Source organism: Anolis carolinensis, unplaced genomic scaffold (assembly GCF_035594765.1).
Source record: "Anolis carolinensis isolate JA03-04 unplaced genomic scaffold, rAnoCar3.1.pri scaffold_8, whole genome shotgun sequence".
NCBI classification, from domain to species: Eukaryota; Metazoa; Chordata; class Lepidosauria; order Squamata; family Dactyloidae; genus Anolis; species Anolis carolinensis.
The window spans coordinates 13,633,145-13,657,207 of NW_026943819.1; the positions used below are offsets into that span (position 1 = coordinate 13,633,145).

General features: G+C 40.5%; 2 protein-coding genes across 6 annotated transcripts in view; both read right to left on the reverse strand.

Moving 5' to 3' along the window:
• unc5d (unc-5 netrin receptor D) overlaps positions 1 to 24,063 on the reverse strand; it is a 371,567-nt gene that overhangs the window by 161,432 nt on the left and 186,072 nt on the right. For all 5 annotated transcript variants that reach the window (XM_008116035.3, XM_008116034.3, XM_062961018.1 and 2 more), the window contains exon 3: positions 3,854 to 3,997. In XM_008116035.3, coding sequence (XP_008114242.2) covers positions 3,854 to 3,997 — 144 coding nt within the window. The remainder of the gene's footprint in view (positions 1 to 3,853; positions 3,998 to 24,063) is intronic.
• LOC134293456 (uncharacterized) lies at positions 12,851 to 18,592 on the reverse strand. The gene is made up of 2 exons (XM_062961023.1): positions 16,441 to 18,592; positions 12,851 to 13,225 (listed from the first exon to the last, which is right to left on the reverse strand). Exons 1-2 carry the CDS (start codon positions 18,067 to 18,069, stop codon positions 13,118 to 13,120), a joined length of 1,737 nt encoding a protein of 578 aa, XP_062817093.1. The 5' UTR covers positions 18,070 to 18,592; the 3' UTR covers positions 12,851 to 13,117.

Sequence of the window (24,063 nt, forward strand, 5' to 3'; positions counted from 1 at the left end):
AAATGCTGCAAATATCAATGTCAGCATATGCCCTTCAAATACTACATATTTCATGGATTAGCACCAACATAATTAAAAACAAGATAAAACCAAGTAAGTACAGCATTATTAAAACCCAAGCAGGGAACACATTGGATATAAAAAAACACTATTAGTTAAAAGCATCCCCAGCACAGTCTACTCTGATTAAATCATTATTCTCATCTTCTTCAATGTAAATGTGCTTATGTATTAATAATATTTTACTCTATTATTATTAATACATAAGCACATTTACATTGAAGAAGATGAGAATAATGATTTAATCAGAGTTGGACAATCGTATCTTAAATTAGAGCTTTATGTAAATATTCAAAAACATTTAACCTACTAATGCCTCAATTAATGTAATTTTATTGGTATCTATTTTTATTTCTGAAATTTACTACTCCCGGCTTATACTGGAGTCAATGTTTTCCCAGTTTTTTGTGGTAAAATTAGGTGTCTTGGCTTATATTCGGATTGGCTTATACTTGAGTATATACGGTATATGTTTGATTGCTATTACTTTATATGTTGTTTAATCTGTTAGAAGTCACTTCGGGTCCCTTTTGTGGGAGAAAAGCAGATTATAAATTAAGACTTATAACAGAGTTGGAAGAGACCATGTGGGTCACTTTGTCCAACCCCCTGCCATGAAGAAAGAACACAATCAAAGCATCCCTGACAGATGGCCATCCAGCCTCTGTTTAAAAGCTTCCAAGGAAAGAACTTCCATCAAACTCTGAGGCAGAGAGTTCCACTGCTGAACAGCTCTTACAATCAGGAAGTTTTTCCTAACGTTCAAGTAGGATCTCCTTTCCTGTAAATTGAACCCATTGTTTCAAGTCCTAGTTTCAAGGGCAGGAGAAAACAAGCTTGTTCCCTCTTCCTTATGACCCCATTCCATATATATATATATATATATATATATATACACACACACACACACACACACACACATACATACATACATACAGTAGTCTCTCACTTATCCAACATAAACGGGCCGGCAGAATGTTGGATAAGCGAATATGTTGGATAATAAGGAGGCATTAAGGAAAAGCCTATTAAACATCAAATTAGGTTATGATTTTACAAATTAAGCACCAAAACATTGTGTTATACAACAAATTTGACCGAAAAAGTAGATCAATACGCAGTAATATTATGTTGTAATTACTGTATTTACGAATTTAGCACCAAAATATCACGATATATTGAAAACATTGACTACAAAAATGTGTTGGATAATCCAGAACGTTGGATAAGTGAGACTCTACTGTATGTGATATATATATATGGAACTCAGCTGCAGAACGAGAGATTTCACCTAATCATTAGGAGAAATGTCTTGACTCTATATTGAGCTATCTGGATTACAGGAAGAGTGATGGGAAATCAAATCCTTACAAGGAAAAATCTATCATATAAACAACCAAGAAAGGGGGGGGGGGAGAGAGAGAGAGAGAGAAAGAGACCCCCTTTTAAAACAACAGAAAAGGTCCTTTCTTGCCCTATATCAAATCCTGTTTCTTCTTTCATATCCACATGGGACTTATTTTAAAGATACCAGCCATAAACCAAAGTGCTTTTGAAAACACGGACAAGGTTGTTTCAGCCTTGTCAATGGGAACAAATTGAGTAAGGTTTATATATATATATATACATCATGGCTACAAAAGGGCCCAGGGCCTTGCAGATATGGTGTAAAGCCTTAATGGGCATGGAAAGAACAAGTGGATGTGTAGCATATGGGTGTTCTAACAGCAAGTGGCAATACAGGCTGAACATAAGAGAGCCGGATCGAATCACTTGCTTTAATGCATTTTTGGTTCCCTTTTCACACTTCCATGTCAGAAAAGAAAATTCACAGAACAGAGCACAAGTCAATAAAAAATTCAATTCTGAATAATAGCCCATTGCAGCACTGCAAAACTGGGGAATTATCCATTCCTTCAATGTAATGGCAGTTAATGCAGTGAAATAAAAATAATTTATGCATTCCAAGTAAACCAAGCAAGAAAAAAACATAGCCATTTATAAAAATCACAAGTCTGTTGCGTTGCCTTATTAGTTTACCCCACTCTTTAATTTAAAGGGGTTGTGTTGAGTAGGCGTCTTTAGAAGGAAAATGTGGTAGAAAAACAATGCCTGAAAAACTGACATAAATATATTATTTACAGAGATGTGAACATCACATTCCTCCTGGGGGATGCTTGTTGCTTTATATAAGAAAATGCTTTCTTGTAAAAGAAAGGAATGAGTGCAGGAAAAATGTAATTTGCTTGGTTTCAGATGTAATACAATAAGCTAAAGTTCATTTCTGAAGCATGTGCTAGTGTGTGTTGCTCAATTGTTCCTATTGAGCAGGAACAGCCATGTTTTGAAACCTTCTTTGACCACTGTAGGTCTAAGACAGACCCTAACCAAAAAAAAAAAAAACTACAGATGAAAACTGGAAGCATTTTTCCATCATTTCATTATTTTAAAAAAGGCCTTTCCAAGGGAACCCTACAAATGGGGAGACTCAAATTTGTTTTTTGCAATGGGTTTGCATGGCCTTTTAAATGTGCCCCTTAACCTTACATAGCTTTTCTCACCTGTTGCAAAGGAACTCATAAAAATAAGCAACCCTTATCTCAAATCCTTTGCTTCACCAATCTCAGAAGAAGCCAAAAAAAAAAAAATGCTGAAGTAGAACAAGTCTAGAAACTCTGGCCAATTGAGTCATGAGTTTGTGATGTCCAAACCATAACACTAGAAAGGTAGCTTCAGATAAATACAGCATGTAGAAGAGGGTACTGTATCCACAATATAAAGATATGTAAGTTTGATGCTACTTTAACTGCTTATGGAATGATGGAGTTTGAGGTTTGATGAGGAATGTCGAATTCTCTGCAGAGAGCTTTATTTATTTGATTTATTTACAGTATTTATATTCCACCCTTCTCACCCCGAAGGGGACTCAGGGCAGATCACAATATACACATACATAGCAAACATTCAATGCCATGTGAACATAGAGACAGAGACAAAGACAGAGTCACAGAGGCAATTTAACCTTCTCCAGCTTCCAGTTTCCTGAGGGTATGCTCGATTCTGGCCACAGGGGGAACAGCTGCTCCATTATCCATTGTGATGCCGAGTCATTGGATACGTCCTCATTCCAAACACTACTGGATGATTTTTATGGTGTCATAAATTAGTTAAATTAGCCTCCCCACATAAGTGGTACCTAAATTTCCTACTTGATAGATCTTTCGGGTTGCTTAGGTCAACAAGGAGCAGGGCTATTTTTTTTTTTATTTTAATGGTCGGGTGCTCACTCCGACACGGGCTGGCATTGAACTCATGACCTCTTAGTCAGAGTGATTTATTGCAGTTGGCTACTAATCAGCCTGTGCCACAGCCTGACTTTTATGCTGTAGTTCAAGGGAATGGTCTAGAGCAGAGCTTTTCAAGCTATACATGTTAGCAACACACATTTTAGAGATGCATCATTTCTTGACAAAGTAATTCAGTTTCACTAGCAAACAGGGGGTTAAACCAACCCCTTATTAGCAATATGGACATATGCACAAATTCTAATAATGAAATATAGGGTCATAACATATCTCATGAAAACCTACATTGCAGCCAACACACTCGTGTGTTTTGACATACAGTTTGCAGAGCTCTGGACTAGAGAATCTACAAATTACAAAATCCAGGATTCTCTAGAAGGAACCATGGCAGTTAAAGCGGCATCAACCAGCTTAAATCATCCAATGTGTATGTACAGCAGGATACCCCGAGTATATCCACACCCTTTTAGCAGCTGGAAACCACTTACAGGCTATGCGGACGGAAGCCTTCCTGCTTTTTGACGTTCCCAGGTGGCTCCATGCCACACATTGGCACCAGTAGTCCTCTGGTCCATGAAAATCCTCCACTTGCTGTCTTGTCACATTGATATATGCTTCCCGAACCTTCAAGCCTGAATGAGAAAGATACAGGAAAATTAGCTGATAGAAAATGGCTTACTCCAACATAATGCTAAGGTTAGCCAAACCTTTGCTTTTTAATTAAACAATTCCATTTTTAATCAAGGCAAAGCTCTAATTACTCTGACAATAATGTATGGCTGCTAATTAAATTCTAACAGCCAAGTAGGTCAGGATACATGAGCTGAAAGAATTTGCCTGCCAAGATGGTTTTCAGAAGCATGTGATATCTGCATTGGAAATCTTCTCTTGGCACTTCCATATTTCAGAAATGTTAGTTTATTTAGCTTGAAACACACACACACACACACAACTATCGCAAAGAAGGAGTCATCTAAGAAGCTATGATTGCAATTCTAAGCATATTTGCTTATTTTGGTCTTTTAAAATCTGTGGGATTTCCATCCAAGCAAAGGTGTAAAGCCTTTCTGCTTATTTGTTTTATTCATTAGCAGTACTGAAGCATAGCCAAAAATAGGAAAGCAGGGATGACAGAATGGTTGATATCAAAGAAATGAATACAATGTACCCACAGTCCAATACCAAATGGCACTAAGAGTCCAGAATCATTATTAAAAATCTACATTGAAAGAAGGATTGGTTGGATACAATAATTAATGGAATATGCCTCTGGGATCCACGGCGTTTCCATCAAGATTATCCTTTAATTTAAATCAGTAACCCGTTAATAATAGTTCTATAACTTTATGATCTACACATCCTTATCCTCCTTAGTATGTCATTAACCTGAAGAATAAGCCCTTGTTTTTAAAAAGAATTTGGATGTAATTGCTACACCTTAAATCTGTGCAACTGAAGCAAAGTTTGGCAAAGTTGGGTTGGCTAGTAATAGCTCTGATGAAAATAATAACATACATACCCTAGTTTAATGTGCAAAATTTTGAAAAACACGTCCTTTTCAAATTTTTAACAATTAATGTTACAAAAATTAAGTGACCCAATTAAATCTACCAGATTACACAGCTACCTTGCAAAATAACTAGCTGGTATTTTGTAATCTTTGAAGTTTTATTTGCTTCTAAGGATGCTTTCTTTCATTTGTCAAGTTTATAATGTTTGTGCAAGACATTTATAAGTCTTACACAAACTAGTTGTTGGAATAAGATGTCAGCTATTTTGCAAATTAATTCAGAAAAACCTAGCTCTATACAACCTGCATAGTAACTCAGAGCTAAGCAGATTCAACAGAAAAATCTTGCCAAGCTGAGAATTTACAAAACAAGAAGGAAGGCTTCCTATTTGAGGCCACTTAGAGATATGTAAACATTAACAATATTAGTCAAGGGCTAAGCTTCCTGGTTATTTGCCACTTGGCAAATGTAAAAAATAATGTCCAAATTTAAATCTTCCAGCACCACCAGTTGAAAACATGCTAAATATTAGGAAAAATAATAAAACACTTCCGTTCAGTATCACTGCAATCTTCATCACTGAAGTTCCAAGTTAGCATCTTTCTATGTCCTGATACTTCAGCATCAGAACCTAAGATCTAGGAACAATCCCTTATAGTGACACTTGAGGCAAGTACTATAACTGCATTTTAAGTGTCATGGGATCTGCAGTTCTCCTACCTACAGTTCCATAGGACACAGCCAAGACACTTAAAGCACAAACTGCTGCTGTCTTTCATAACTTGTGTGTTCTTCTTCATTTAAAGCTTTTGCCATGTTGACTATGCTATGAGGCTTCCTGTCCCGCTATTCATCTGTGTAATGTTAACTATGATATATCACCCATCATTGCACAAATGATGCCATTCACTTAAGAAAACCAAAATCTATCAGATATATGCAGCTATACTTTTCAAGGTGACAGTACTCTTGCCCCGAGTTTCTGTCACCTCATGTCATGACTATACATATAATTCTTTTAAACATTCCAAATGTATGGAGTGGTGAATTTGCACCATTTGAAAGAGACTCCTAGAAGCAATTCTCCTTTCCTTGTATTTTTTTTCCGGTGGAAGATACAGAAGGAACCCAAGAGCTACAATAAAAAATTCAGAAGCTGCTTGCGACCTGCATGCCCTATGATTCGCCCTCCACACTAGCCTACAGTCTGTGGTCAGACATGCATTACAGATTTTAATAATGTTAAGAAGCAAGTTCTACTTGACCAAAGACACAAGCAAGACAAAAGAGACGACCAGAGGCAATGGTTGTACCCTAATAAATTACCTTCAACTCTTTTGAAATCTGGCATATGTCATTAGTCTTAGTCAGCTTTTCCTTGGGCTAATATGGGCAAGATTAGAAGCAGCAGCAGTGGGAAAGAATTGGGTCACTGAGGCAGCACAGACAGTCTGAGAAGGAAGGATTTTAAACAATAGCCTATCTCTCTTTCTCTTTCTCCATGGAACTGAATGGAATACATGGGCTCTTTTGTTTCCCACTTTATCCTCAAAATAACCTTTTTAGGTAAAGGCTGAAAAGGAGTTATTTGGTCCAAAGGTCCCCCAGTGACTTTCACATCTCAGGGGTGACTTAAACATGGGTTTCCCCCCCCTATATCCCAGTCCAAGACAAGTAGCCACTAAAATACTTTTTCTATTATTATTATTATTATTACCATCATCCTCATGTCTTCTTAATGCCATGGAAATGCCACTGCAGAGATGCCACTGCCCAGTATACTGGACAAAAGAGAGAAAACCATCCAGATTAGTAAAGAAGCAAGTGCTGATATTCAGAACAGCACTTGCAACTTCACATGTGGACATTTATGCAGAAAGCAGAATTGATTAGCATTGCATTGTTTGTATCCACCTCAGGGCTACTGTGACATGATAACATGTAGACATCAATTGTGCAGTGGTAGCCAGTTTTTTTTGAAAAAATAATTTTTATTGTGGGATATATACAGTAGAGTCTCACTTATCCAGCATTTACTTATCCAACACTCTGGATTATCCAACACAGTCTGTCTTTTAGTAGTCAATGTTTTCAATACATAGTGATATTTTGGTACTAAATTCCTAAATAGAGTAATTACTACATAGCATTACTGTGTATTGAACTACTTTTTCTGTCAAATTTGTTGTTAAACATAATGTTTTGGTGCTTAATTTGGAAAATCATAACCTAATTTGAAGTTTAATATGCTTTTCCTTAATCCCTCATTATCCAACATATTCGCTTATGCAACGTTCTGCCGGCCCGTTTATGTTGGATAAGTGAGACTCTACTGTATATACGTACACACACATAGAGACAGGCTACTAGGACACAAGAGAAGTATCCAAAGCACACCAGAAGATGCACATCATGTGAATCCAATGAACATCACTAGTGTCCAAATGTGCATCAGAAGTTTCCAGTGTGCATCATAAATATCCAATAATCATCAAGATGCTTAATACACATCTGAGTGCCTGATGCTCATCAGGTGTGCCCATTGCAATTAGGAAGGACCCAATATACAACAAAAGTATCTGATGAAAAAGATTTTGGAGTTTTCACGGACAACAAGTTGAACATGAGCCAACAGTGTGATTCAGCAGCTAAAAAAGGCAATGGGATAAAAAAGCAAATGCTCAAAGCTCTGGAGATCATTTTTATTTTATTTATTTCATGTCAAAGGCATTGCATAATAAATAAGTTTAAAAGCAATAAAAGAAAGGAATCATAAACAGCTAAATAGTTTTAGACCAAAAGTGGGCAACATCAGTCACATTGTCCATAGCTTTGAACAACTCCTCCGTGCATGAAGCAGGGCATTGTGGGCAAGCATACATATGAGGAGTTGTTTGTTCTGCTCCACAGTCACACAAGGTGGAGGATTCCTCCAGGTATTGCCATCTTGCCAGGTTGTCTTTTGATCTGCCCACTCTACTTCTCAGTCTATTTAGGGATTTCCAAGTTGCCCATTCTTGGTTTGCCCCTGGAGGAAGACCCTCATGGGGGCCATCCAGTTGGGATTGCCTGATTTAGCTGGCCAGAGGGACACTCTTGCTGTTGCTGGGGGGACATCAAGAGGAGTGGTGGTTCTCATGAAGCTCCTCCTTGACTTGAGTCTACTGCGAGGAGGCTGATAGTCATGCAGTGGGTGGTTTTCACAATGTTTGACCTTATTTCCCTCACCGTTAGGAGCAACTTCCTGTCGCACATCGGGGGGGGGGGGGCAATGCCAGCTAGCTTATAGAGTTTATCAACAGGTGTAGGTTTAAGGAATCCTGTGATCAGTCTACATGTTTCATTCAGTGCTATGTCTACCTGCTTCACATGGACAGACTTGTGCCAGACAGGACAGGCAGTTGAGAAAGACAAGGCCAGGGCTGATGTTCTTATTAATTGTGGGTCTGCACCCCATGCACTGCCAGTAAGTTAACGCAGGATGTTGTCGCATGCAGCTGCTTTGTGTTTGGTGTTCATGCAGTGTTTCCTATATGTTAGTGTTTGATCTAAGGTGACACCAAGATATTTGGATGGAAACAGTGTTCGAGCTCTTGGCCTTCCCGTCTGGAGATCATGAATCCATATGAGAAACGTCTTGAAGAATCTGGTATGTTTAGCCTGCAGAAGAGAAGGCTAAGAGGAGACATGAGAGCCATGTATAAATATGTGAAAGGGTGCCATAAGGAGGAGGGAGCAGATTCGTTTTCTGCTGCCCTGGAAACTGGAAATTAGAGCAATGGATTCAAATTACAGGAAAGGAGACTAGGAAGAATTTCCTGACTGTAGGAACTGTCCAGCAGTGGAACTATGTACCCGGGAGTGTGGTGGAAGCTCCTTCCTTGGAGGTTTTTAAACAGAAGCTGGATAACCAACTGTCTGGGGCACTTTAACTGTGCTTTTCCTGCATGACAGGAGGTTGGACTAAATCACATATGTCAGTGGTTCTCAACTTGTGGGTCCCCAGGTGTTTTGGCCTACAATTCCCAGAGCTCAGGTGAATGGGAGGTTATGGAAAGGGGGGTTCCCTTCCCAGACTGTTCCGTATTTTCACCTTCAACACTTGGCAACCCTGCCTATAGGACCCAGTACAGTGGAGTCTCACTTATCCAACATTCTGGATTATCCAACACATTTTTGTAGTCAATGTTTTCAATATATCATGATATTTTTGTGCTAAATTAGTAAATACAGTAATTACTACATAGCATTACTGCGTATTGAACTATTTTTTTCTGTAAAATTTGTTGTATAACATGATGTTCTGGTGCTTAATTTGTAAAATCATAACCTAATTTGATGTTTAATAGGCTTTTCCTTAATCTCTCCTTATTATCCAACATATTCGCTTATCCAACGTTCTGTCAGCCCGTTTACGTTGGATGAGTGAGACTCTACTGTACTTTTAGTTTGAGAGTCAGGATGGCATAGTGGTTTGAGTATTGGATTGCAACTCTGAAGAGAAGGGTTCAAATCCCTATTTAACTATCTAAACCTATTGTGAGTGATCATGGGCAAGTCACACTTCCTTAGCTTTAGAGGAAGAAAAAAGCGAATTCACTCTGAACATACCTTACCAAGAAATCTCCATAATAGGTTTCCTTAGGTCACCATGAGTAGTAAACAACTTGAAAACATGAAACAACAATAAACTATTAGTTCTAGCCAGTGAAAAGTCTTACCATTTTGTAGTACTTTCAGAAGTACGACAAAAGTACCGTGTTCAAGCAGTATATCGAATACACTGAAAGGAAATGGAGAATAAGAACAGCCGCCCCGAGCCCTAGGGGAGTGGCAGCATATAAGTTTAAATAATAAATAAATAAATAAATGAAGAAAGCGCTCAAGTTTATGTAACACTCCTGCAACCATTGAGACTTGTTTCTTTTCCTTCTTTCTTTCCTTCCTTCCTTCTTTCTTTCTTTCTTTCTTTCTTTCTTTCTTTGGTTGGCACTTCTCTGTGATGAAGCGAATGCAAGTTGAAGCACATTTGGCTTTTAAACATCTGTTTTGCACTTCATGTTTTTGTTCTACTCTGTAAACCTAGGTTCTCCATTAATCAGTTCCTACTTAATCTCAGGCACCAAGAGGCCTTAAGAAGTCAATCTGGTATTTCAATAAGCAACAGAGAAATACAGATACTTAAAGGAGAAAGGGGAAGCAAAAAATCCTTAGAGTGATGTATTAAAGCATGGGAAAGGGTTACAAAATGCAAATACAAGAGATGTTAAAGGGTGCCCTCCTCCCATGTTCTTCAAAGTTCAATAGCTTCAATTGCCTCAAATGCAAAGCTAACAGATATCATGGCCAGGGCTGCAGAGTGAACTCTGTGACCAAGCAAGGATTTGATATTCCAAAACAGAGCATCCCATCTTCTTTGCCACTCATGGGAAAAACAGCAAAACAAAACACTTGAAATCTTCCTTTCTTTTGAGTCTACTTCAGCTGATGATTATGTATGATATTGTGAGATTCAAAATCTTTTTGGTAGGTAAAGCTGAATATGTCTCTATGGCCTCTCATTGCCATATTGATCCATGCTGAACTCCTGGGTCTCCCCCTCCCCCCTTTTCCTTTTGTCTAACAGGAAAAAAGAAAATGCTTGAACAGATCAAGGTGAGCATATTTAAACAAAACTGTCTCATCTCATCATTTTCTGTTATAATCTTTGAAATTCCTAGATGATCTCCACCGTTCCACAGACCTCTAATGATAAAGAAATATGCCGACTATAGTTCATTGTGTCAAATGAGATGCTTCTGGGAGGTCCACAATGGAATCACAAAGCCTCTTGGTTTTCCCTCTAAACCAGTGGTTCTCAATCTGTGGTTCCCCAGATGTTTTGGCTTTCAATTCCCAGAAACCTTAAGAGCTGGTAAACTGGCTGTGATTTCTGGGAGTTGCAGGCTAAAACACCTGGGGACCCATAGGCTGAGAACTACTGCTCTAAGCTTTCCCTCAAGCTTATGCTGTTTCCCAATGGAGAAATACCATTTAGCTAGCAGTAACTACCGATAAACATACGTATACAGTAAGGTTCCTTACTGTAGAATATATTGCCAGCAAGACCATGGTTACCTGAAACTCCAGATATGACCAAACATCATTAAATTACCTGATGTCTAGACAGTTCATAAAACAGAATTGCTTTGAAAGACCTAGAAATCACTAGAGAGGTATCCTTTCTAAGAATTTTTGAGGTCCTCCAAGGTGACCATGATAAGATCTGGGGGAAGCATACTATAAGCTCTCCTGGAAGACCTAGAATATTTCTAGAGAGACCATTTCCTTTCAGGCATCAGCAAGTGTACCGGTGGATATTGTATTTGTATGATCTCTTTTTAAACCCATTTCAACTGATAAACCATTACCATACCTTGTAGAAACTTCCATAAATGGTGATGGGGGGGCGGGGGGAGAGAGTTTTCCCTTACTGATGAACTTTAACTATACCAAATGCTTAAAGATGCTCTAATTGGAAAGAGAATACTTAAAAGTAGTAATTTAGTCACAAAAGCGCCCAGAATTTGAAAGAATTCTAACTTTTCATTTCATAAAAATGTTCATGAAGAGAAGCTTCCAGAAATTTGAGGCAGCTAACAAATAATAATAATTATTATTATTATTGATACAACAACATTGTATGGCACAGCAAACAAGATAGATATGCTGGATTTCGTATCACAAAATCACAAGTCGAACACTTCCCAAGTGTCTAGGACTGTGTGATGTATTTTCGGATGATGCGTGCAGATCCCAGTAGGGTGGCCTTTTGCAGTTGGCAGATCGTAATTTTGTCAATGTCTATTGTTTCCAAATGCCAGCTGAGATCTTTTGGCACGGCACCCAATGTGCCCATCACCACTGGGACCACCTGCACAGTTGTTGTTGTTGTTGTTGTTGTTGTTATTGTTGTTGTTGTTATTATTATTATTATTATTATTATTATTATTATTATTATTTATTACACACAAAGGGTCAGAAAAATTCTCAAAAGCAAGCTCAATGGAGGTAACACCATCAACACCAACCCTTTTGAGCTTTAGAAATGCCCTGAAAACATGTCTATGTGCCCAGGCTTTCGATGATTAAATGACAAAGACGACCCGGACTGATTTACGGCTATATCACGAGGATTTTGGATGAACGGATTTTTAACCATATGTTTATATTTTTATATTGTTTTAATTGTTATAATTGGACCTTCATTGCTATGTTTTAATTATGTGTAGGCATCGAATTGTTGCCAGTTGTGTACGCCGTCCTGAGTCCCTTCGGGTGAGAAGGGTGGGATATAAATATTGGAAATAAATAAATAAAGGTCATAAACACCTGGGACATACCTGTCATAAGATATACTGTTGGCATTATAAATTGGACACAGGTGGAACTGGGCAATTTGGACAGAAAAACAAGAAAACTCATGACCATTCATCATTCACTGCACCCTCGCAGTGATGTTGACGGGCTATATCTGCCTAGAAGATCAGGGGGCAGAGGACTCTTACAAGTAAAACAAGCAGTCAAAGAAGAAGAACATGCCCTGGCAGAATATGTAAAGCAAAGTGAAGAACCTGCTTTGATTGAAGTCAAAAATCAGAAACTCCTCAAAGCACAACAGACAAAGAATCAGTACAAGAAAACCGCACTACAAACTAGAGCTGTTTGACTTGTGATTTTGTGATATGAAATCCAGCATATCTATCTTGTTTGCTGTGTCATACTATGTCTTTGTGTTTCTTATTATTATTATTATTTTATTGTATGACACAGTAAACAAGATAGACATGCTGGATTTCATATCACAAAATCACAAGTCAAACACTTCCCAAGAGTCTAGGACTGTGTGATGTATTTTCGGATGATGCGTGCAGATCCCAGTCGAGCAGTCTTTTGTGTCAGGCTCACTTCAAAGGACCAGTCTGAACGCAGATCAAAGATAGCTGCTCTCAAATCCAATCTTTATTGAAGAATACATGACTTTGGAAAAAGTCGAGAATGACCTAATGTTTACATACAATCATTTTTATCACCTCTGATGCAACGTAACACCACACGCAAATATCATCATCAAACCCCACCCCCTGTATCACATTTCTACTATTCCCACACACTCTACCAATTATAATTGTTTACACTTTCAACCCCGAGTTCCCAGGCTCTTCTATCTTCTTCTGCCAGGTGCTTCCAGGATTATTTATGTTATGACTCCAAGTCCAGGGCTTGGAAATTCAGCCCTGGGACTTGGTTCCATGACATGGCGCCCTCTTTTTCTCCATCCTCCTCTTCGGTGCTTCTTTCATCACAATTCTGAAATAAATCAAACAATAACTCTATGTGTCCATTTTGTCCAAAGTACCCATATACTTTTTCAGTAAGCTGCGATGGAATACTGGGTGTATTTTCCCTAAACTTTTTGGCAATGCCAACTGGAAAGTTACTTCGTTGATAACACCCTGTATTCTGAATGGTCCAATATATTTGGGGCCCAGTTTTCTCGAAGGCAGCCCCAATTTGATGTTTTGGGTACTTAACCACACTAAATCTCCTTCCTCCAATTTATCGCCTTCCATCCTTTTTCTGTCTGCGAATGTTTTATACTTTTTGTGTCCTTCCTTTAAGGATGCAGTCACTTGACTCCAGCATTCTAGCATTTGAGTTTTCCATTTCCCTGCCCCTGTTTCTTCATTCTCTGTCCATCTTGGCAACTGGGGCAGAGGCTGTATTTCATACCCGTAAACTACTTCAAAGGGAGTTTTATTTGTTGCGGAATGTATAGTCGAATTAAAAGCTAGTTCTGCGAAAGCCAGCCACTTAGACCAGTCATTTTGTCTCATGTTAGAGTACATTCGAAGGAACTGCCCAAGCGTCTGTTGAGTACGTTCTACTGCCCCGTTTGTCATGGGGTGAAAAGCAGAACTTAGACTCCTTTCTGCTCCTAGCATTTCCAAGAATTTTTCCCAGAATTTTGCTGTGAACTGAACCCCTCTGTCACTGACCACTCTACTGGGACATCCATGAAGTTTGTAAATATGGTTTATGTACAATTCAGCTAGTTTCTCTGCCGATGGTAGTTTCGTCAGTGCTATAAAGGGGGCCTGTTTGGAAAACAGGTCTAATACTGTCCAAATATAACGATGTCCTTTGCTAACCGGCAGTTCCCCCACAAAGTCAATAGCTACACATTCCCAAGGCCTGGTAGGTTCTGCTACTGTTTGTAATAATCCCATTGGCTTCCCTCCTCTCGATTTATTTCTGGCACAATCATCACATTGAACAACATGATTCTTTATGTCCTTCCTCATCCCTGGCCACCAACAATGTTTTGCTATTGCCTTTGTTGTTTTTGTAATTCCTGTATGACCAGCGCTCTGGTTATTGTGAAAACGATGCAAAATCTTAATCCTTAATATTGCTGGGATATACAGTTTCTTGTTCACAAACCAGAATCCCCCCTTCTGCTCCCCCTTTTCTGCGTTGGACGCGATCCACTGATCTCCTTCGTATGACTGTTTCAGTTCTTTTCCCCAACTATTCTCCTCGTCGAATTTAATAATAGCAGTGTTCTCTCTTTGGGTCTGCGCTCTTGTACTGACAGCTAAGCCCCATTGTTTATCAGAGAATACTGTTCCCTCTTTTGCTGTGGTTATGCCTTCGTGTTGAGGCATGCGTGAAAGAGCATCTGCCAAGACATTCTGTTTCCCTTGGAAAAACTTTAATTGGAAATCGAACCTGCTAAAGTATTGTGCCCATCTAATTTGTTTGGGGGACAATTTTCGAGGAGATTTTAAATACTGGAGGTTCTTATGGTCAGACCAAATTTCAAATGGGATTCCGCTCCCTTCGAGGAAGTGTCGCCAGCATTCTAAGGCTTTTAATATGGCTAATGCTTCTTTTTCCCATATGGGCCAACATTTTTCAGTTTCACTGAACTTCCGGGACAAATATCCACAAGGTTTTAAGTTCCCATTTTGATCTTTTTGCAATAGTACTGCCCCGTATGCACAGTCTGAAGCATCGCAATGGATTATGAAAGGGCTCCGGGTATCGGGGTGTTTTAGGACGGGTTCTTCTGTGAAGCATCCTTTTAGGGTTTCAAATGCCTTTTGGCATTCTGGCGTCCAACTCAGTTTGGCGCCAGGAGCTTTCACTTTTGCTGTCTCCCCTTTCCCTTTTGTTTTTAAAAGTTCAGTAAGGGGTGCGGTTATTTGCGCAAAGCCTTTTATGAACGATCTATAAAAATTTGCAAACCCCAGAAATGATTGCAATTGCCTCCTTGTTTGAGGTACTCCCCATTCTTTTACGTCTGATACTTTAGACGGGTCCATAGCTAACCCTTCTGGAGATATCCGATACCCCAGAAAGTCAATTTGAGTTTTATTAAATTCACATTTGGACAGTTTTGCATACAGCTTTGCTTCCCTTAGTCTCTGCAAAACTTCCCGGACCAATTCCACGTGCTTTTCTTTATCTTCGCTCACGATCAAGATGTCATCAAGGAATATGAATACTCCTCGGTACAACAATGGGTGCAGTATTTCATTTATAAGCTGCATAAAGCAACTGCCGCCATTTTTTAACCCAAATGGCAAAATTTTATATTCAAAATGGCCGAATGCGCAGGAAAATGCAGTTTTCCAAGTATCCTCGGGTTTGATTCTTAATTTATGATATGCTTCAATTAAATCCAGTTTAGTAAATATGCTCCCTTTCTTCAATACGGTAATTAAATCCTTTACTAAGGGCATAGGGTATTTATTGTCCTTAGTAATTGCATTTAAATTTCGATAGTCAATGCACAATCTTAGAGAGTTGTCTTTCTTTCTCCTAAATAACACTGGGGCTCCGAGAGGAGAATTGGATGGCTTAATGAAGCCTCGCGCCAGGTTCTTATCAATATATTTCCTCAATTCCTCCTTCTCCTGAACAGACATGGGATACACTTTTGGTTTTGGTAAGTTTGCTCCTGGGGTTATTTCAATTTCTACTTCTATATTCCTCTTGGGAGGTAATTTACTTGCCTCTTTCTGATTGAAAACATCCACAAAGTCTCTGTATTCAGGTGGCAATAGCTGTGGGTCTATTTCCCCTGCTTCATTTCCCTCGTCCTCCTCTCCTGCTATTTTGCTTATCTCCCATTGCGTTTGTTGTTCTTTAAATGCTAGGCTCTTTCCTCTCCAATCTACTTCAGGATTTGCCTGTTCGAGCCATGGGATCCCTAGTATTACATGGTATGTGGCAATAGGGGCTATCACAAAGGATATTCTTCCTTCCCATTTGCCTATTTTACATGGGACCCCCCGTATTTCCTTCGTAGATACTTCCCCAGCAGCAACTGATCCATCTAGCTGCGAAAATGCAATTGGGGAGTCAAGCAACGTCTGCTGGCATTTCAGCGCTCCTGCTAATTCCGGAGTTATAATGTTCCTAGAACAACCGCAATCCACGAATGCCCTGCAGGTGGCCCGATTCTCTAGCCCCGATAGGCAGATTGGCACTACTAGCATGCGTTTGTCTCAACTCACCAGCCTTTCCGGAGATTCTGGGGCTCGCACCTCCTCCTCCGCTCGTCTCCCGGCTGCTGGCTTGGGCTTTGAGGGTTTTGGCGGCTCCCCCTTCCGGGCCCAACATTCTGCTGCTCGATGGCCCGTCTTCCCACATACAAAGCATCCCGGCTTGGGTTTGTTGTCATCTCCTTTGAAGGGGATCCCCGGCCTCCCTCCGGGCCTTTCCTGCTTCCTCGTTTCTCCTCGACCCCTCGCCACCGGTCTTTGCTGGCCGCCGCCGCCCCTGAAACGCTTTACTTGGGCCAGGGTGGATTCGACGCGCCCCGCTAGTTGTATCCAGCCCTGGAGTGTTTCTGGGTCGTCTCTGTGCGCTGCCCAACTGAAAACCTCGGGGCGTAGTCCCTCTTTGAATATCTCCACTTTGGTCACTTCAGACCACTCTGGCACCCTTTCCGCGAGATGGAGGAATTCCTCTGCGTACTCGGGCACCGTTTTGTCCCTCTGCTTTATTCCTTTAAGCTGGTCTCGAGCCCTCAATTGCTCTAGCCGGTCTCTGAACCGGTTTTCCAGTGCGGCGAGGAAGCGGGGTACTGACCTCAGGCACGGGTCGCGTCTGGCATGTAGTTGCACATACCAGCTGGCTGCTCCTCTCTTTAGTGTGTTGCCGATGGCCCGAACCATGCTTCCTTCGGAGGGGAATGTGTGTGCATTGTCTTCCATATATCCTCTGATGCTAATGAGGAAAAAGTTCAGTTCAGATGATTCCCCTCCGTATTCCAGTTTGAGCTCTTCCCTCCTTTGCATCCATTCTGCGGCCCGTTGATGCTGTCTGGGAGGCATGGGGAAGGGTTGCATCGGGTTTCCTTGGACGGCCCCTTTGAACACGCTGCGCCCCACTCCGGCGGTCGTTCCGCGCGGCTCCCGAAATTCTGCCGCTGCTGTCGGCCCTTCCACCCATCCGAATGCGGGCCTCGCTGTAGCCCCCGCACCTCGCCTTCCCTCGTCGTACGGCACATCCTCCTCCTCTTCCTGGATCTCCGGCTCCTCTCCGCCTTCGTCCGCCAATCCACTGGACCCGATCCCTGGCCCCAGTGGTCTTTCCACCCCGACGCCCATTCGGGGGGTTGGAAGTCCTGTTGGAGTTGGCGGCCTCAGAGTTCCCAGAGCTTGCTGGCGCTCCACTTCGCGCGCCATTCTGTCTCGGAACTCCAGTTCCTGCCAGTATTCCTCATCCCCCTCGCCCCTCGCCGCCACGGGGCTCTGCGTTGAGCCGCGCTGGCCCCTCTGGCTCCAAGCTTCTTCTTTACTTGGCTCTCTCTCGGCGCCATATCGGGTGGGCTCCCTCTGGAGATTCTCTTCCAATAGTGGCACCAACCTCCCCACGGTTTCCGACAGCCTGGATAAATTAGTTTCCAGGATTGATAACCGCAGGGCCACGGTCTCCGGCATGCTTCCTCCAGATCCCCAACTGGTTTCTGCAGCCGCAGAGACGCCTCTTCCTCCTCTGGGAATCCTCTGGGTCACGCCGTTCGGCCTGGGGTACCCCGTAGAGGAAGCTATGGCTTGCAGCGTCTCTTCCCCCAACGGCCGGGCCCCTGGCAAAGGCCTCTCTGCTCCATTTAGGCTTTGATCGCCTTCTCCACTCATTATCACTTCACTGCGAATCCGCAGGAGGGTGAGATCGGGATTCTCGACTTAAATGTCAGGCTCACTTCAAAGGACCAGTCTGAACGCAGATCAAAGATAGCTGCTCTGAAATCCAATCTTTATTGAAGAATACATGACTTTGGAAAAAGTCGAGAATGACCTAATGTTTACATACAATCATTTTTATCACCTCTGATGCAACGTAACACCACACGCAAATATCATCATCAAACCCCACCCCCTGTATCACATTTCTACTATTCCCACACACTCTACCAATTATAATTGTTTACACTTTCAACCCCGAGTTCCCAGGCTCTTCTATCTTCTTCTGCCAGGTGCTTCCAGGATTATTTATGTTATGACTCCAAGTCCAGGGCTTGGAAATTCAGCCCTGGGACTTGGTTCCATGACACTTTTGCAGTTGGCAGATCGTGATTTTGTCAATGTCTATTGTTTCCAAATACCGGCTGAGATCTTTTGGCACAGCACCCAGTGTGCCCATCACCACCGGGACCACCTGCACTGGTTTCTGCCAGAGTCTTTGAAGTTTAATCTTGAGGTCCTGATAGCAGCTGAGTTTTTCCTGTTGTTTTTTGTTAATGCGACTGTCACCTGGGATGGCAACATCAATGATCCAAACCTTTTTCTTTTCCACAACTGTGATGTCTGGTGTGTTGTGTTTCAGAACTTTGTCAGTCTGGATTCGGAAGTCCCACAGTATCTTTGCGTGCTCATTTTCCACAACCTTTGCAGGTTTGTGATCCCACCAGTTCTTAATTGCAGGGAGGTGGTACTTGAGGCATAAGTTCCAATGAATCATTTGGGCCACATAGTTGTGCCTCTGTTTGTAGTCTGTCTGTGCGATTTTCTTACAGCAGCTGAGGATATGATCAATGGTTTTGTCGGTTTCCTTGCAGAGTCTGCATTTTGGGTCATTATTATTATTATTATTATTATTATTATTATTATTATTATTACCTGCCTCTCCTCATAGCTCAAGGTGGGTTACAATAGTGTTAAAACACACAATCAGAACACATAAGCATTTAAAAAACTCCATAAAATATAAATATAAGACCTATGTTGGAAATAGCAACCTTCTTCAAGCCTCCACTAGTTATTTGTTTTATACATATAATTCAGATTGCTTATTGTATTATATATGTGTGTATTGGTAAGCAGTTTACCATAACTCTATGTTGTGGGAGGGACTGCAGACCATGTGACGCAGATCTGGGATTGTTCAGGACTCAGACTCCATGTTAGAAACTGTATGCTTAGAGACTTCAGTAGAAACCCATGTATGCTTTTATAAGCAATAGGAACAAAATGCTGTACAGAAGCCATTAGACTTTCAATGTAGAAACAGAGACTCTCTTAGACTCTCAGACAAGAGAGATGTTTGGACTTTGGACCACTGATTATAAGAACTGATGTCCTGTGTTACCTACACAAACTACTTCAAATCCTATCTGTAACTGGATTAATATGCAAAGTACCTATATACTGAATACATGAAGTTTGTGGGTAAACCAACTGTTACTTCTAAAGAAGTCTGCTTATTTTTGTCTCTTGAGAGCATTATTTAAAAGCAAATATATTTTAATGGAGAGTAGATGATTTTGGGCAACTGAAAGAAGACTTTCTAAAACTCTGCTATATATGTGTGTGCGCTTTTTGTGCATTGCCATATCCTTGTCCCTAGCAACTCAAATAGATATCTAGGTATATCAGTTTAACAGCTGAGAACCCTGATTGCCTTGCAAAAGGTTATGGCATCATTTTTCAAATGGTTATGATTTCTAACAAGGTCATGCCTTTCCAAAGATCAGAAAATCTCCAAAAGATTATGGAGATCTCCATTTTCCAAAAGCATATTCTTCGCACAAACTCTATTTTGAAGCAAAAATGATATGTTTTTCTCTGCGTGCATCTTACAGGCACTATACAAAGCAGGATGGGAAGCATGGGAAAGCCTTATAGATTATAGCAATGTCAACATGCAGCCAACATACAAAAATGAGCAGGGCATTTATATAGTCCTTGTTATACTAACTCAGTTCTAGTTGCTCTAGGGAAACAAAGAGGAAAAAGTGGTGATGAAACCCACAGATTTTTTAAAATAAAACAACAGGTAGGGCCTAATGTAGATGTAGACCTTTCTATCTCTCTCTCTTCTTTCCTTTTTCTCTCCTTCCCACTCCCCCCCCCCCCCTATATATATATGAATTGTTTTTAATGGGAACAAACCAGACATTTCTAATTGAAAAATCAGTCACACACAGTTCCCCCTTTGAAATATAAACCTTTTAGAATAACAATTCAGCCTGAAGGTTCCTTAATTAGCTTATCTCTTACTCTCACCCTCTCATTTTATTGGCTCTCCATCTGAACAGAAATACTTGAACTTCCGGTTATGATAAATTCAAGCTCATGGGAGAACTATCAATTTGAGTACACATTTTCTTTCTTGCTTCAATTCTTCAATGTTGCCTGGGAAAATCAATACAGATTCATCTGAAGATGTAACAAAAAAAACAACAATGTAGAAATAATGTAAGTTCTCAATAATTCATCATCAAGTTGAAGCTGGAGCAAGGGGAAAAGAGGGCAGGTGTGATTGTGTGTATATGTGTCTATGCTTTTGCACTACAGATGCATTAAAATATTCAAAAAGGAAATAATATGCAAGAGAAAATGGCAAACAAGAAAGCATCTTTCCACTCCCCAAACCCTAGCAAATGTGGAATTCTGTATCTGTGGAGCATCAGACGTAGAAGACATCACACACGGACTGTTTAGCTGTAACTTGTATAAGAAAGACAGAAACCAATATCTTGGATCATACATTATACAAAAGACACACTGGGATTCCTATATTAAAAGTACATTTTTATTGGCTGGCCAGAATGCTAAAATAACATTCAAAACTGACCTTTTTCATATAAAGCAACTCAGCTGGGAACTGCATATTTGGAGTTGATTGGGGTAAATTGTAGGTGTGATGCAGATACTTGATCTAGATCTTGACCCCTTGTTAACAGCTTGTTTATTTTAACTTTGGTTGTAATGTGTGTTGTATGCTGTATGAGTATGTGTCAAGTGTGTTTGTCAAGTGTTTTGATATGGCTCATGGGCTAATCAATAAAACGAAGTACTATACAAATGTATGTATTGAGAGGAAACATCCAAAAATGTGTACTTTTTTGAGGTGCAAGTATTATGACCATAAAAGAAAGAAAGAAACCTGTACCTCAAAAAACAGAAACATAATAGAAACCAAAGGATCCACTAAGGTAAAGAGAAAGGTTTTCCCCTGACATTACATCTAGTAATGTCCGACTCTGGGGGTTGGTGCTCATCTCCATTTCTAAGCCGAATAGCCAGCATTGTCTGTAGACACCTCCTAAGTCATGTAGCCTCATGCTGGCATTGAGCACCATTACCTTCCCACCAGAGTGGTATGGTACATATTGATCTATTCACATTTGCATGTTTTCGAATTGCTAGATTGGCAGAAGCTGGGGCTAACAGCAGAACTCACCCCGCTCCCCGGATTTGAACCACGGACCTTCCGGTCAGCAAGTTCAGCAGCTCATTGGTTTAACCCGCTGTGCTATAGGGGGTTCCAAAGGATTCACTACATCTCTAATATGCATCAACTTTTTATTTCTTTTAAAACTTCAAGAGCAGCACACTCTACCTAAATTCTAGAGTCTTCATTTGTTTGTTTGTTTCAGGGTCAAACAAACCAAAACACTCAGCACATAATTAAGAGCTGTTAACACGTTTTCCTGTCAATACTGTAACTGGGTTAGAAATAGGAGTTTGGGCAATTAGACTTGCAAATGAAGCCAATGGTTACATTTCAAGGATCAATCACATTTCTGCTGGTAAAGACCTCCCATAATCCTGTTGCAACTGAGGGACACTGAGACAAAATTCATAATTACTAGTCTGCTAATACTGACCTCCTTTTACCTTACAAATGGTTCTAGGGTCCCTATATCAACACAAGAATTATTTGAGGCACATTGAGCTTAGAGAGGGCGATGGATGTTTAAGTCAACCCTATAGGACCATATCTAAGTGGATATACCAACATCCCTATATCCCAGTGGTTCCTAACTTTTTTTTGACCAGGGACCACTTGGCCAGGAAACACTTTGACCAGGGACCACTCACCAACATTAGTACCAAAAGGGTTACGAATTAGTTTTTGGTCAACTTTAGATTCGGTTTGGTTATTTGGGGTGCTGATTCAGAAAATTGCATTGGATAGACCATATCAGCTCTAGTTTCTAATACAGAACATATGCCAACCAGTAGTCACCACCTGCTCGCCCACAGACAACCATATTTAATAATCTAGAGCTGATGTGGTCTATCCAATGCAATTTTCTGAATCAGCACCCCAAATAACCCCAGGAACAGGCCTAAAAACGAAGACACTAAGGCACCTATGGAATGGCTCCACACAGGGTGAGGGAGGGAGGAGGAGAAGCAGCAGTCATGAGCTTTGTCATCATGCCTTTTGTGTGTAGTCAGCCTCTCCCCTCCAGACATTGCCGTTGCCTCGGCACTATAAGAGGGTTTCACGAGACCAATTGCTCTCATTGCAATGGTGTAGTAACGGTGACGCCGAAGACCCTATTTTAGTTCTTGGGGACAACAAGTTGGGAACCACTGCTATATCCCAATGCCAATGCTTTCTTCAATACACTCAAAAATTGAATAGAGCAGAGCACTTTTTACAGATATTAACACACAAAATAAGCATACTAGTTAAAGGTTGGGTCTGGTTTTCTAGGGAAATTGTTTTTACTACTATGTTAAACTTCTGACCATCTCTCCCTCGAATAATGGAAATTAGATGGAAAGAACTAATCAATTTGAGAAAGTGCAACTGTGTAATAAATGGAAACGAGTGCTGTTCCTTTGATACCTTAGGTAATTTCGATTCACAGTGGTGGTCCAGCTCTTTAAATTGTTGTGGAAATTATAAGCATCATCCTTTGTCATCCAACGCAGCCTCAAAGAATGTGGAATGGATGCCTCTGGTAGTGCTATGCTAATAAGCTTTCTGTACTGCTGAGTGGTTTCGCAGCAGACAGAACAATACTGGCAAAGGATGAATAATTGCTTGCTATGTGCTAAATATAACAGAACAGCACCCAACTACATCATTTGTCAGCTTTATTTGTTTAAATGAGAAAAATGCTGACAACAGTTATTGCTGTAATCTTTTCATTTTATCAGACAAGGAGACTTTAGTTACTCTTAGCAGGTCTTCATCCTACTGGCAATACCCAGAAACAGAAATATTAAGAACCAATCTGAGACAAAAGCTTAAGAATCTTAAAATGCAGGGCAAAGGAGGAGCTTTCTCCTTCCCCTGAGCAGAAAAAAATCTTATCTCACACACTCCAATATCTCACAGGACAAATGTGTCCAGCAACACTGGAGTATGGCCAAGTTGGCAAAAGAAAGGGGAGTTTGCTTTTGTCTGGGCCTTTGGGGGGAAGGCAGGGTTCCAGCCTCTCTTATTTCTTCTCGCTTTTGCATTTCAATCAGTTTGTAGAAACATAAATAAACTGAGGACAAAGGGGGGAAATGGGAGAAGGAGATAGAAACCCAGATAACTTAAAAACAGATGAAAAATGGGGATGGCAGAAGATTGGTTGGGATTATCTCTGCCAGATCAGGAGAGTTGAAGACTATATTAATTTATTTTTTTCCCCCATCCCTGAAATACATTCACATGGGATATTTGCATTATCAGATCTTATGGAAAAAGAGATTCAACAGATGAGCATATTCTGGGTTTCATTAAGGCCGTGAAAACATGGCTGTGTGCACAAGCTTTTAACGAGTAATACGATAATGTCGGCATGGTCCGATTTAAGGCTGAAGCATGAGGTTTTTAGACAAATTGATCTAATTTACATATGTTTTAAATGTTATAATGTATTTTAGTGATGTATTTTTATA